The sequence below is a fragment of the Polypterus senegalus genome, chromosome 2 (assembly GCF_016835505.1).
Source record: "Polypterus senegalus isolate Bchr_013 chromosome 2, ASM1683550v1, whole genome shotgun sequence".
Taxonomy (NCBI): Eukaryota; Metazoa; Chordata; class Cladistia; order Polypteriformes; family Polypteridae; genus Polypterus; species Polypterus senegalus.
Genome location: NC_053155.1, coordinates 293,212,164 through 293,225,628, shown reverse-complemented (window position 1 = coordinate 293,225,628; position 13,465 = coordinate 293,212,164). Strand labels below are relative to the sequence as shown.

At 37.3% G+C, this 13,465-nt stretch overlaps 1 protein-coding gene across 15 annotated transcripts in view; it reads right to left on the bottom strand.

Moving 5' to 3' along the window:
• The window catches only part of nbeaa (neurobeachin a), an 894,135-nt gene that overhangs the window by 94,867 nt on the left and 785,803 nt on the right, over positions 1 to 13,465 (bottom strand). For all 15 annotated transcript variants that reach the window (XM_039745777.1, XM_039745778.1, XM_039745781.1 and 12 more), the window contains one exon: positions 4,204 to 4,356. In XM_039745777.1, coding sequence (XP_039601711.1) covers positions 4,204 to 4,356 — 153 coding nt within the window. The remainder of the gene's footprint in view (positions 1 to 4,203; positions 4,357 to 13,465) is intronic.

Here is a 13,465-nt window from a genome sequence, read left to right as displayed (position 1 = left end):
TAAATACAATAATTTATAGGGAAGCAAGCATTAAAATGCATTTTAATGCAGTTACAAGCACTGCTTTTTTGTTTTGTTTTAAGATTTTTTTTATGTTAATGTCATTCATTATATATTTTACCACTCTAGCAGTAATTTAAAAGAATGGTTAAATTAAAAAAGCCCCGATAGTCTAGGATGCCTTTGATATATAAGACCAAGCTTGTTTGTAATTAAGTGGCATACTTTCTTTTATCTCTTAAGCTGCTGTATTCTGACACTGCATTTTATACTTCTCCTTATTAATAGACTTTTGAAACATGCATCAAGATTGTTCGAGCCAGGCTAAAAGCATTATTAATAAAGGGTCATCATAAGCAATAACAAAATCCTTTGATGTAACCTGTGTCATCTGTTATTTATTATTTCATGGAACATAAAGAAGGTCTGCTTGACGACCATATTACATAGTTGAGGATTTTTCTTTTGTGCCATTCTTTGTTGCAAGAAAGTTGAAATCACATTGCACAGTATTTCTTCATGAATCAGTAACTGGTTTAATGGTTGCAAGGAAATGTAAAATGAGATTTAACGATTGAGCATTAATGCAGGGTAGATAAGACAAAAGGGACAGAAACCAAAAAAAAAAAAACAAAGCGGTTTATGTCCTCTATGGGTCACAGAATTAGCAACATCTGTTGCTACATTTGTTGATAGGGAAAAGACTGCAATCCTGGAATGTGCTATTACAATCAAAGGAATGGTGAAACTACATTTCATATTGAAGAAAGCATGGTGTCTAAATTCTCATCTATAATAAATCATGAAAATATATATATTTTTTGTTAATCAGATTCAAAGCCGTGGGATAAGGATAAAAATACTGCATCCATGTTTGCACATACAGTAAATCAGATAGGCACATCTTGTTGCCTTTTTTGATATTAACATGAATTAGATCAGTGCTACCCAACCTCGCTCCTGTGGCCCCACTGTGGCTGCAGGTTTTTGTTCCAACCAGCTTCTGTTTTTAATTGGACTCCTGGGCTAATTAAGTGATGTGTTATTTCCCAAGTTCTGTGTTTTGGGAACAATACAGAAATTAGAAAACTAAGTTTAGTAAAAAAAATATATATATATATATATATATATATATATATATATATATATATATATATATATATATATATATATATATATATTAGAATGTACCAAGCAGTTATGTGGGATAATGTATTTTTTTCTTTTTAACAATATTTTCATCTTGATTTTCACTCTTTTTCTAAGTATTCTAATTGTTTAATTAATCCATTATCTACTAATTAGTGGGTCTGATGCTAAAGTAATTGCAGTCTTTGATTATTCAGTGTTGTTGGCCTGGGTGTCTGCTTTGCTCGTTTTTAATTGTCATTAATAAGATACAAAGAAGGGGAAAAACTGCACAAAGGGCAAAATATAATGAAATCAACAAAAGAGAGTTAAGCATTTAAATCTAAAGCAAAAGCAGAAATATTTATAAATGTCTTATAAATGTAAAAATCATGCTGCTGTGCTTTTCTGAAGGTAGAATAAAAGAAAAATAATACCAGCTAATTAAATGAGATCAGTGCTATCAGGTGTTGTCACTGATTACGGCCACAGTGTGCCCCCTAGGCCTGAGGTTTGGAAACACTGAATTAAACAATTTAACTCCTTATATTTTCTTAACTTTAGCATCAGCAACAGTAATCACAACCTTGATGTGCTAAATGACAATATGAAGTGTGGTGCCATTTGTAATGTCATTTTTTTTTTTCTATAGACCTGGACCACCATGCTAATCTGCTCATTAACCTGTACTTTATCATCCTTACAAATGGGTATATAATGAACATTATCTTTTTGTCTTAGTTCCTATAAAAACAAAGATAACCAGATTTTTCTGCTAACATGAGGAAGAATCATTGAAATGTCGCTTCTGCCTGCCAGGATGAGGGTAGAAATATATTTGGCTTCATAGTGGCCTTCTCTGCAATACAATACTTCCACCAGGAAAGAATGAAAAAATCTCTACATAAACAATACAAAGTGGTTTTAAGACTAATGTGCACTGCTCAAAAATTAAGGAAACACTTAATCATCACATATTAACATCAAGTCAGTTAAGCTTCAGGAATATCAATCTGTCCAGTTAGGAAGCATAAGCAATTGTAAACCAACTTCACCTGCTTTGCTGCAACTGAAAGTTACAGCAGGTGCACTGGAGAGGCAACAGCAAGACATTCCCATAAAGGGGCAATGGTTTTGCAGGTGGTGGCCACAGACAATTGCTCTCTCCTTATCCCTCCTGACTGATTATACTCTTATTTTGCATTTTGTTAGTGTCCTTGTCACTACCGGCAGCATGTGGTGGTACTCAGGTTGCACAGGTAGTCCAGCTCCTCCAAAATGGTATATTCATATGTGCTGCTGCAAAAAGGTTTGCTGTGTCTCCCAGCACAGTCTCAGAATCACTGAGGAGATACCAGGTAATGGGCCGTTACACAAGTAGAGCTGGACAAGGCCGTAGAAGGGAATCAACCTAATAGCCGGACCAGTATCTGCTCCTTTGTGTGAGGAGGAACTGAAGGAGTGACTACCAGAGTCCTACAAAATGACCTCCACCTGGCTACTGGTTACATGTTTCTGACCAAACTGTTAGAAATGGACTCCATGAGGGTAGGATGTCCTCTAGTTAGACCTGTGCTCACAGCCCATCAGCATGCAGCTCAAAAGACATTCACCACAGAATACCACAATTGGCAGCTCTGCAACTGGCTCCCTGTTCTCTTCACAGATGAGAATAGGTTCACACTAAGCACATGTGACAGAGATGCCGTGGTGAATGTTATGCAGCCTACAACATCATCCAGCATGACTGGTTTGGCGGTGGGTCAGTGATGGTCTGAGGAGGTAGATCCTTGGAGGGTCGCATAGACCTCCACATGCTAGGCAATGGTAACTTGACCTTACACTGGTACAGTGTTCCCTGGTTTCCTCCTGGTGTAGGACAATGCCAACCTCATGTGGCCAGAGTGCCATTGATTGGCCCACAAATTCCCCAGACATGAATCCAACTGAGAAGCTCTGGAATGTTAATTAATCAGTGCATCTAAGACTGTCCTGGTGCTCACTGATGCCCTAATCTAGGTCTGGGAGGTTACCTCCCAGGACACAATCAGCTGTATCATCAGGAGCGTGTCCAGACATTGTCAGGAGTGCATACAGGCACATGGTGACCATACAGACTAATAAGTCACAATATGAGTTGCCATGATGAAATTCATGCAAGTGGGATCAGCCTGTGATTTCAATTTTTGACTTTGACTTTCAGTGTGTTGTTGAATTCAGCCCTTAATGGATTGGTGATTTTGGTTTCCATTGACCATTGTTACTTCATTTTGTTCTCAACGGATTACAAATCGAGATCTGATGTATGATTTAAGTGTTCCCATAATTTTTTGAGCAGTGTGTTTTTCATATTTACCATGACAGGCATTTCTTTGTTAATTGTAGTTTGCATATACAGTCTATAAGAAAAGTACTGTGACAATGACAAAATTTTAACTTCCAGCTTTTAAGGGAATTACACATTTTAGATGTCTTAGAACACCATGTCTATACATCTCTGTGTTTCATGATATGACTGTGTGGACAATATGCAGTAACTCAGAACTGAATGTTGCTGATTTTTTGCTCTAGATTGAAAATTATACATTTGAAAAGCACTGTAATGCAGTCTGATTCTGACTATATGCTTTCAGTAGATTTACAGTACAAAAATAGATGAATAGATGATTTGTTAACTTTCAGAGTGATATCTGTGCCTGTGTGTGTCAAGGTATGAGTCTGTCGACACTATATTGCCAACGCAAATCGGTCAGTCCAAAGTAAACTTGGTATAGTTATTAACATTGTAGAATGCCTGGACATTTTGAGCAAATGTCTTCCAGTAAATATTGTTCTAGACAGAGAAAGTTTATGCATTTTTGGATACATTGGTTCACAATTTGTTACCAGTAATATCATATGCTAGACATCATGAGATTTCTTTGTAAAGTCAAATTTTTGCTTGAAAGAAGAGGATTTTTTTGTAACTACAGGTAAAACAAATGTATGCTTCCTGCACATTACTGTTTTAATAATAAACACAAAATGAAAACATTTTTACAATTTTAAGGAACAAAAACAAAAAGTTGGTCTTACCATTCGATTTATCCGGACAAAATCTTCTGGCTTTTTAGCCCAAGGCGGGAGATCAACATTAGATACAACTGTTCTGTCATCTCTAACTCCTAGATTATATACATTGCTGTTCACAAACATCTCAGGGAGATAGTAGAACTCCGGGATCAGCTCCTGTCATTTTGAAAAAATACAGATCAGATCTGGATCACTACAGTGGAAAGAGAAATGGCAACGTAAATTTATATGCACTAAAAGTTAGTGGATTCATGGGCAAATAAATTAAAAAGATGATGGAAATGAGGCATCCAGATATATTTTTGCATTATTAAAAGCACAGAAATCCTTGCTAAATAGAATCAAGTAACAGAGTGTTTTATAAAAAGTAAAGAAATACGAGAATTGAAAAATAAATAAATACACTCTACCTTTCATTGTACATATGTACAATTATAATGAGATACTTCACATAAAGTCAATAAATTAAGACATTTTCCTGTGACACAGGCTGTTGCTTCAGTATATTACACAAAAACCTAACCACTACTGCAGAAAAAAATAATAGGTTCAGTTCTAACATTAAAACAAAATTATTTTACCAAATTGCATTAGTAACAGTAAACTACAAAAGCATATAAGACAGTCAACCACTGTAATATAAATTCTTAAAGATGTTGCCATCTACTTCAAACTTTTTGCCAAGCATTAATTACCATTTTTCTTAAGAAAAATAAGGACTTATTACAATGTGCATCATACAGACCAATCTTACTTCTGAATTATGATTTTAAGATACTCTACAAAGTTCTAGGTAAAAGGATTAAGAAAATGTTCCCTCCAGTAATATCACAAGACCAAACCACATTTATTAACGTTAGACATTTGGCTTTCAATCTTCAACACGTATTTAATATAATACAGTAATCCCTTGCTATATCGCGCTTCGACGTTCGCGGCTTCACTTTATCGCGGATTTTAAACATAAGCATATCTAAATATATATCACAGATTTTTCACTGGTTCGCAGATTTCTGCGGACAATGGGTCTTTTAATTTATGGTACATACTTCCTCAGTTTGTTTGCCCAGTTGATTTCATACAAGGGACGCTATAAGCAGATGGCTTAGAAGCTACCCAATCAGAGCATGTATTACATATTAACTAAAACTCCTCAATATAAGATATGCTTCCCACGCGGTGCTTGATTGTTTGCTTTTCTTGGTCTCTCACCCTCTCTGACATTCTCTGCACCTGACAGAGGGGGTGTGAGCAGAGGGGCCATTTGCCTAGAGGATACGGATGGTCCTCTACAAAATGCCGCTTTATCGCTGTGCCTCGGCATACTTAAAAGCACATATTGATTTTTTGATTGTTTGCATTTATCTCACTCTCTCTGACATTCTCTGCTCCTGACGGCGCTCCTTTGAAGAGAAGATATGTTTGCATTCTTTTAATTGTGAGAAAGAACTGTCATCTCTGTCTTGTCATGGAGCACAGTTTAAACTTTTGACTAAAGGGTGTTATTTCATGTCTAGAGGGCTCTAATAATGTTAACAGTGTGGGAGAGTTAAGGGCTTAAAATATATAAAAATAACCATACAAACATATGGTTTCTACTTCGCTGATTTTCATCTATCGTGGGGGGGTTCTGGAACACAACCCCCGCGATCGAGGAGGGATTACTGTATATTCATCCATAGAGTCCAACACTCCATATTTGGATGCAGAAAAAACATTTGATATGGTTGAATGGGATTACCTGTTTACCACTTTGGGTTTTGCCCTAATATTTGTGCATGGATCAAACTACTATATACCAGTCCAGAAGCTTCGTATTAACAACACTAACTCAGACTACTACAAACTAGAACGTGGTACTATACAAGGATGTCCCTTGTCATCACTGCTATTTACAATCGCCATTGAGCCATTGGCTATTCACTTTCAAAATGCATCAAAGATGAAAGGGATCTTTCAGAGGAGGCCTTGAACAGAAACTATCACTATATGCAGATGATATGGTACTGTATATATCAGACCCACAAAATTCAGTGCCCGCAGCCCTAACTGTACTAGTAGAATTTCAAAAGATATCTCGACTCAAAATTAATTTGAACAAAAGTGTGCTTTTTCCAGTGCATTTTCTAGCAAGCAGCATTAGATTAAACACTTTCCCTTTTATCATTGCAGATCAGTTTAAATATCTAGCAGTAAACATCACAAATAAATACACATTTTTTCAACAAAATTTTGCTGTTTGCATGAACAAAATTAAACAAGACATGCATAGATGGTCTACCCTCCATCTTATTTAGGCAGGGAGAATTAAAACTATTAAGATGAATATCCTTCCTAAGCTTCTGTTTCTATTTCAAACCATCCCCATATACATTAACAAATCATTTTTTAAGAAATTAGATTCAATTATAATCTCATTTATTTGGAATTCAAAATATCCACACATCAAAAGGGTTATCCTACAATGACTTAAATCAGAAGGTGGCATGGCTCTACCTAATTTTCAGTTTTATTACTGGGTGGCAAATATACAAGCTATAAAAACATGGACACTGACACAAATAGATGAACACACACTAGTTTTGTCTGCAATAGAAATTCATTCCTGCACTACCTTTTTAAATTCCTTGCTCTGTACACCAGTAAATACAAGGCATCTATACTAATAAAAGGCAAAGCCCTCACTGACTCACTGACTGACTCACTCATCACTAATTCTTCAACTTCCCGTGTAGGTAGAAGGCTGAAATTTGGCAGGCTCATTCCTTACAGGTTACTTACAAAAGTTAAGCCGGTTTCATTTCGAAATTCTACGCATAACGGTCAACAACGTCCACCATGTTAAACTTTCTTATTTATGGCCCCATCTTCACAAAATTTGGTAGGTGGCTTCCCTGCACTAACCAAAACCGATGTATGTACTTATTTCGGTGGTATGACGCCACTGTCGGCCGCCATATTGAACTTTCCAACGGTCTTTGTTACCTATGGGCCCATCTTCAAGAAATTTGGTACGCGGGTTCCCAACGCTAAGTGAATCCTATTTACGTACATACAGTATATACGTCCATAGCCTGTAGCTCAGTCGCCATATGAGGTGGCGTTGGGTCCCCCATCCCTACGCCTCCCACGTTGTTGGCTGCCTGCCTATATAAGGCCGTCCGTCGCTCCGGTCTCTTCATTCCTTTCCTTGCTTCGCCACTGTATTCACGCCTCCCTGCTGATAACTGCAGCCTTTTTATTTAATCCACAGCTTCTCCGCTGTTTTATTGTTCGTTTATTACGATTATAGTTATTGCATAGGTATTTTAGACTTAGTTTACATTGTTCAGGTACCCATTTCCTTTATCATTCCAACCGGGTGTATGCTTACAACACTTGACAGATGCCGAATGTCACTTCAACACAAGTCCTGCAAATACTAACGTAATTGAAACAAACCATGAAACTCAAACCGATTATGACAGCAGCAATCCAAGCTGTGAGACTTGAGGCAAGATTACTTTTCATATGGCCAACTGTACGTTGCATGCTCAAGAGTAATATTAAAACCGGAGGGCCGAATTGACAGCGTTTGCATACAAAGAGATCCTACAAATAATTATTGGTATATTTTCCCTCAGTTTAAAAAGGTTTACTTTTCTTCTTAATAAAAATTTTAAGGCAGTACTTCGCCGCTGCGAAGCGCGGGTATATTGCTAGTCGTCAATATACTAACAACTGAATTGTCCTTCATTCACTCAGAATATGGAACCAATGTAGGAAGCAAAAGTTGGAGAATATTTTATCTGTGGCAACTTTATATGATAACCGTCTTTTTCCACCCTCTCAAACTTAACAGTTTTTAATGTTTGGAAAACGAATGGGATTAAATCATTTAGAGACTTGTATATATATATAACGCTTTTGCATTCTATGAACAGTTACTCTCTAAATTTAGTTTCCCAGCAACACAGTTTTTTCACTGTCTCCAAATTAGAAACTTTGCTCACAAAATCTGCCCAATTTTCCTCACCTTCCACCAATTTCTAAGAGATAATGATTAGTCTTGAAGATTCAGACAGCATTTCTATAATATATAAAACCATTTTAAAGTCCCTTCATTTTAAATATCCCAAAGTACAGTGGGAAAATGATCTCTTACTCAACATTTCAGAAATGGAGTAGAAGGCAGCCATGCACAGAATTCACTCGAGCTCCATATGAGCAAAGCATTCAATTATTCAACTTAAAATCTTTTATCAAGATTTATTTTTAAATGCCTATCAGACATCCATGTTGTCATAATCACTTCTAATCCATTAACAGCTGTGTTTGGTGTACTCCTACATTGAATTAAGGTGGAGAAGGACAAACAGACTGTAATTGCCTTTATTTCACTATTAGCTCGTAGACTTATCTTGCTCAACTGGAAGAATCTTAGCCCACCACTTCTAAGTCAGTGGGTAACTGATGTTATATACTGTTTGAAACTGGAAAAAATCTAATTCTATCTTAGAGGATCTGTGCAGAACTTTTTTTTTAAACCTTGGAGGATCTAATCAATAATATTTTAGAATAAGCACATATATTGGGGAGAAAAACTCCTTTCCCTCTATACTACTCTCAAACGTTTTACTCTGGCAGTTGGCCTTTCTCTCTTTGTCATGGGTGGGGATTGAATTGAATTGAATTTTGTTAAGTTTGACTTGATTGTATGGAATGTTACATGCTTTAAGTTCAATAAAAAAGAATGAATGAATGTCTCCAAAGAGATAAAACTGAACAATATACTTATTTGTTTAATTAATACTTGAATGAATTTGGAAATTAATAACCATTACTTTCCAGAATAGAACAGTTTCCTGAGAATATCCAGATTATGATAACCAGTTTATAATTACTTCTTAATTACACCTTTTTCACACATGAAAAGCATTATACAAGAAAGATAAAAGCTTACAACAGACCCTGCATACTGGGGAAGAATGACATTTGCTCAATGTCATATTTCACTGCTGGACAATGTTTTGTGTTTTTATGAGTGAAATTCACCCATGATGTACTATGCACTGTACCTTAAAGTTAGAAAAATAACAAGTGTACAACAAACTGGATTAAGGTTCATAGTTTACTACAATTTGTTCATTTTACAACTTGATATTTCTGCTGACAAAGAAGGATTTGCACTGCTTCAATGCTTAACCCATATATACATTTGTTATTTGAACCTGGTTACTCTATTAATTGTTAGCAAGACATCTAAATCTTAGCCTGACAGCCCCATTCTTAAGACAGCAAGACACCACCACCTTGGCAAATCAACAACAGTGCATACTGGCTCACTTTCCAGTTGCAACATGGTGCGACAAACATGATCATTCCCTTGAGCATGGGAAAAGTGTTATATAAATTGGCCCATGCCCGGCTGGGGCGCACCTTCAACACTGGATCCGGGGGAGCAGCCATGGGATGCACGCTACGTCCCCCAGTACACTTGGTGGCAGCCCCCCTGGGTTGCGTCGGGGCCACTTTCATGGAACACCAGAACTCATCTTGGTTGGGTTCCGTGGCCTCCGCCGAGGGAGCTGCATAGAGCTGCACGGCTTAATGAGCCTGTTTGGGCGGGAACGCAGCCACACTCGGAGGTGCAACCAGAAGTAGTTCAACGAGCACCTGCAGCACTTCCGGGTGGGCTATAAGAGGAGTCTGCAGCCACTACTCAGGGCACCAGAGTCGGGAGGAGAGGAGAGGAAAGGAGAGGAGAGGAGGAAGAAGAAGTAGTAGTAGAAGGAGAGTGTGGTGATTTGGGTGCTTTATTTGTGTTGGAACTATGTTGTGCCTGTGGGGTTCACGGGAAAGACGTGCCCCACAGGTGAAGAAAATACTGTAAAAGTTTTTGTTTGTTTTATATGTGCCTCTGGTGTCAGTCTGTGTGGTGTCGGCGACAAAAAAGCGATAATACCCCAAAATAAAATGTATTATTACTATTATTATTAAGGCTCTAGAATTCTGGGTTCAAGTAATCTGAGTCTGGAAAATATATTGATGTAGTTTCAAGAATGTGTCTGTGTTGATACAGGTTTAGTGCAGGTACCCCAGTTTCTGGCTACTTTCATAACACATAACTAAAGTGGTGACTTTAAGTTGGCCTTGTATGGTGAAATGTGAGTATGCCCCTTGATGGACTTCGGCACTTTCCCCTAATGTTGACAGGAAAGGCAGTACCATGTGGCATTGTACTGTAAAAGAAGTGATTTTGGAAAGTGAATTAAAGGAAAACAAGTATTCAACCGTACATTCACATCTTTGGGATATATAGCTGGGAATGTCTACATAGACTTGAGGCAAACATATAAACTATGCTCAAGCAGTGAAAACGTAGAGAAAATTACATAAGGAAAATCTTTTGCAGTACTTGACCTTGATTTTAAAAATGCTAAACATTCAGAGCAAGCATTACTGTGTTTGTATGTAATTTTAAAAATGAGGGAGCCTGGTAGCATTTTTTCAGTATTTTTAAAAAGCACTTCTTTGTTTATACACGGTGCCTCTTTAGTGAAGGTTTTTGTTTTCTATTTATTCCCTGCTTTTTTCTTCTCTTGTGAAACACAAAACAAAGCCTTTAAATCTGCCAGCTCCATTTTCAACTCCAGCTCCCCTGGCATCCATTAATTTTGCAACAGTTTCATAATGGGCTAACAAGTCAAACACTAAAGCCTCCATTAACTGTATTACTTTACACTATGTCACCTTAATGACATTTTGTCAAAATCTTTTTCTTACAAAGTACACAAAAATTCCTTCCGACAATGCACAAGCATTTTGTTAAGAAATTTAGTATGAGAGGGCAGCTGAAACAGTGTCTTGCTTTGACTACTGCTAAGAAGAGACAGAAAGGAAAAAAAAGCAAGGCTCAAAAATGACTGGCCTAGCTAGGGTCATTTCCGGGTGACTTGCTCCTTTCAAAGGTCGCCCCCACTAACAGTCATTCTTCTTACAGCTTGTACTCATTACCACCGGAGGAGGCCAGGATTAATAAAGAGCAACACAGTAAGACAAACTTGCTTTTAATCAGGTTTTCTTCTGACATATTGCAAACTTGGAATGGTGGAGGTTAACTCCTGAAGAGGAGAACGTGACTCGATCGGCTGAATTGAACCAGAAGTTTATACTTAACACTTTCATGAAGTGTTCATACTTAATCAACTGCAAATATTTAATTTTAGAGGCCAAAATCTTTATGAAAACATATATAACTGTAATAAAATGGCAAGAAATAAAAAAATCTAGTCATTTGTCAGTCAAAAAATAATATAGTAGACTCCTTCATCCATCAAACGATAGTTCAAAACTACATCTTCCATGACAATGCTCCAGGAAGCCTAAGCCTGTCATGGAAGGAATCAACACTAGACAGGACCACAGTCCTTTACACAACACATTCACACAAATACACACACTCTCAAATGAAGATTTAAAATGAACTTTACATAAATCACAAACTGCAAAAATACAGTTTTACAAAGGTTAATAAATGTTACTTTGAATTGGCATAGTAAAAATGGGACAGTGTGTGACCAGACAAAATTTGGGTTCCAGAAATGGAGTGATGGAGGTCAGGTTTGGCATATACAGTGAACAATAAAAACGGCAATACCAGAGTACTGTTTATGGACTATAGCTCAGCATTTTAAACTTTTATGCTGAGGACTGATCACCAGCCTCCAAGGCATGAGATGTAGGGGTACTCTCTGCAACTGGAGTTTAGACCTTCAAACTAGCCAGCATGTACAGACTGGCAGCTCCCTTTCCCCCACAATAATCCTCAACCCATGCATCACAAAAGGTAGTGTGATGAGCTACCTGTGGTTCATCTGTGAGTATCTGGCCAGACACATGCTCAGCCCTTGACCACCAATAATGAGGACACTGATTACAGAGAAGACATTTGTATTTTAAACACAGATCAGAAATTGGTAATGACATCTCATTATCAGATTCTTGACAGCTGCGTCCAAGACGGAAATATGTGGGTAGATTATATAAGATACTCTTTGGGTGTTCGATTCTTCCCCTAGCCTTCTGTATCAAAGGAAGGTATTGTTCATTCTATAAACTACAATAATTTTGGTCGTGCCCAGCTCTTCTTGCTAATTGCCAACCCAGCAGCATGCGTCTGGCTCTATGTGCCTCTGTTGTTCAACCAATCGCTTAGCTTTGACAGATGTTTCTAAAACTTGTGAGTAGCTCCATGAGAATTTCTGTATATTTTTAGTGATGGCTGGATGCTTTTGGAATCTGGTCAAACAAGCTCTGAAAAGTAGGTTGCCACATGAGAGCCCATGCTAAGCTGCAAAACCATACCAGAAAGTAATATCTATATAACTGATGAAGAATTTTATTAATGAATGTAATTTTCTGTTTATGTTGTACTGCTATTGTGAAATGCATGTTACACAGGCTTTTATCCGTATAAATAAAGTTGTAAGCCTTTAGAATGTTTATTTGTTTATCTCTTTGTCTGCACGTTTTGCACGTGCCTTGTCATTGGTCCAATTTAAAGTAAAGGCGATATGCCATATCAGGGAGATTGGTTCTAATGGGAGGGGGGCAACCTGAAAACCAGCCCCAACATGGAAATCACAATTCCCATCAGGCAGTGGAAGTGCACTTTGGCTGAGGCAAGGCTATCCAATTTCTCTGTTTATTTATACCCAAGAAACACTGGGAACTTCAGCTAGTATATTGTACAATAAAAATTGCATTTGCCTTTTTTATTTTAAATTATGAAATGTGTAACTAAGAAGTCTGATATAACAGTCACAATTAGAAAGTAAAGCAACTAACACTTAGTTTCTCTTATTCTATAAGATATAAAGTATGTGAAATATCCTATATTTGTCTTTCAGAAATCAGCAAATCAATTCAACACATATAACACACACTGTCATGCAGAACCTCATGCGTATTTATTGATATGCAGGGCCACAATTGTAGTGGTGGTGGTTTAGGGGGTTGAAAACGTTTCAGGGTTCTGAACCTTAGAGAGCTACTAAGAGCTGTTGACAGGTTGTTCCCTTTTGTTTGTAAAAATTTCAAAAGAAACGCCAGTCGGCCAGTGATTTGTGACTTTGTTCATGCAAATATAAAATAGACCAGTCAATGATTCTTGAATTTGTTTGTGATGGCAGAGAGGGATGGCACTAGTAAGAATAGCAAGTTATCTGGGTCTTCATGTTTACCAACAGCCAAACAATTTTGGATATTTTGATCGATATCTTGT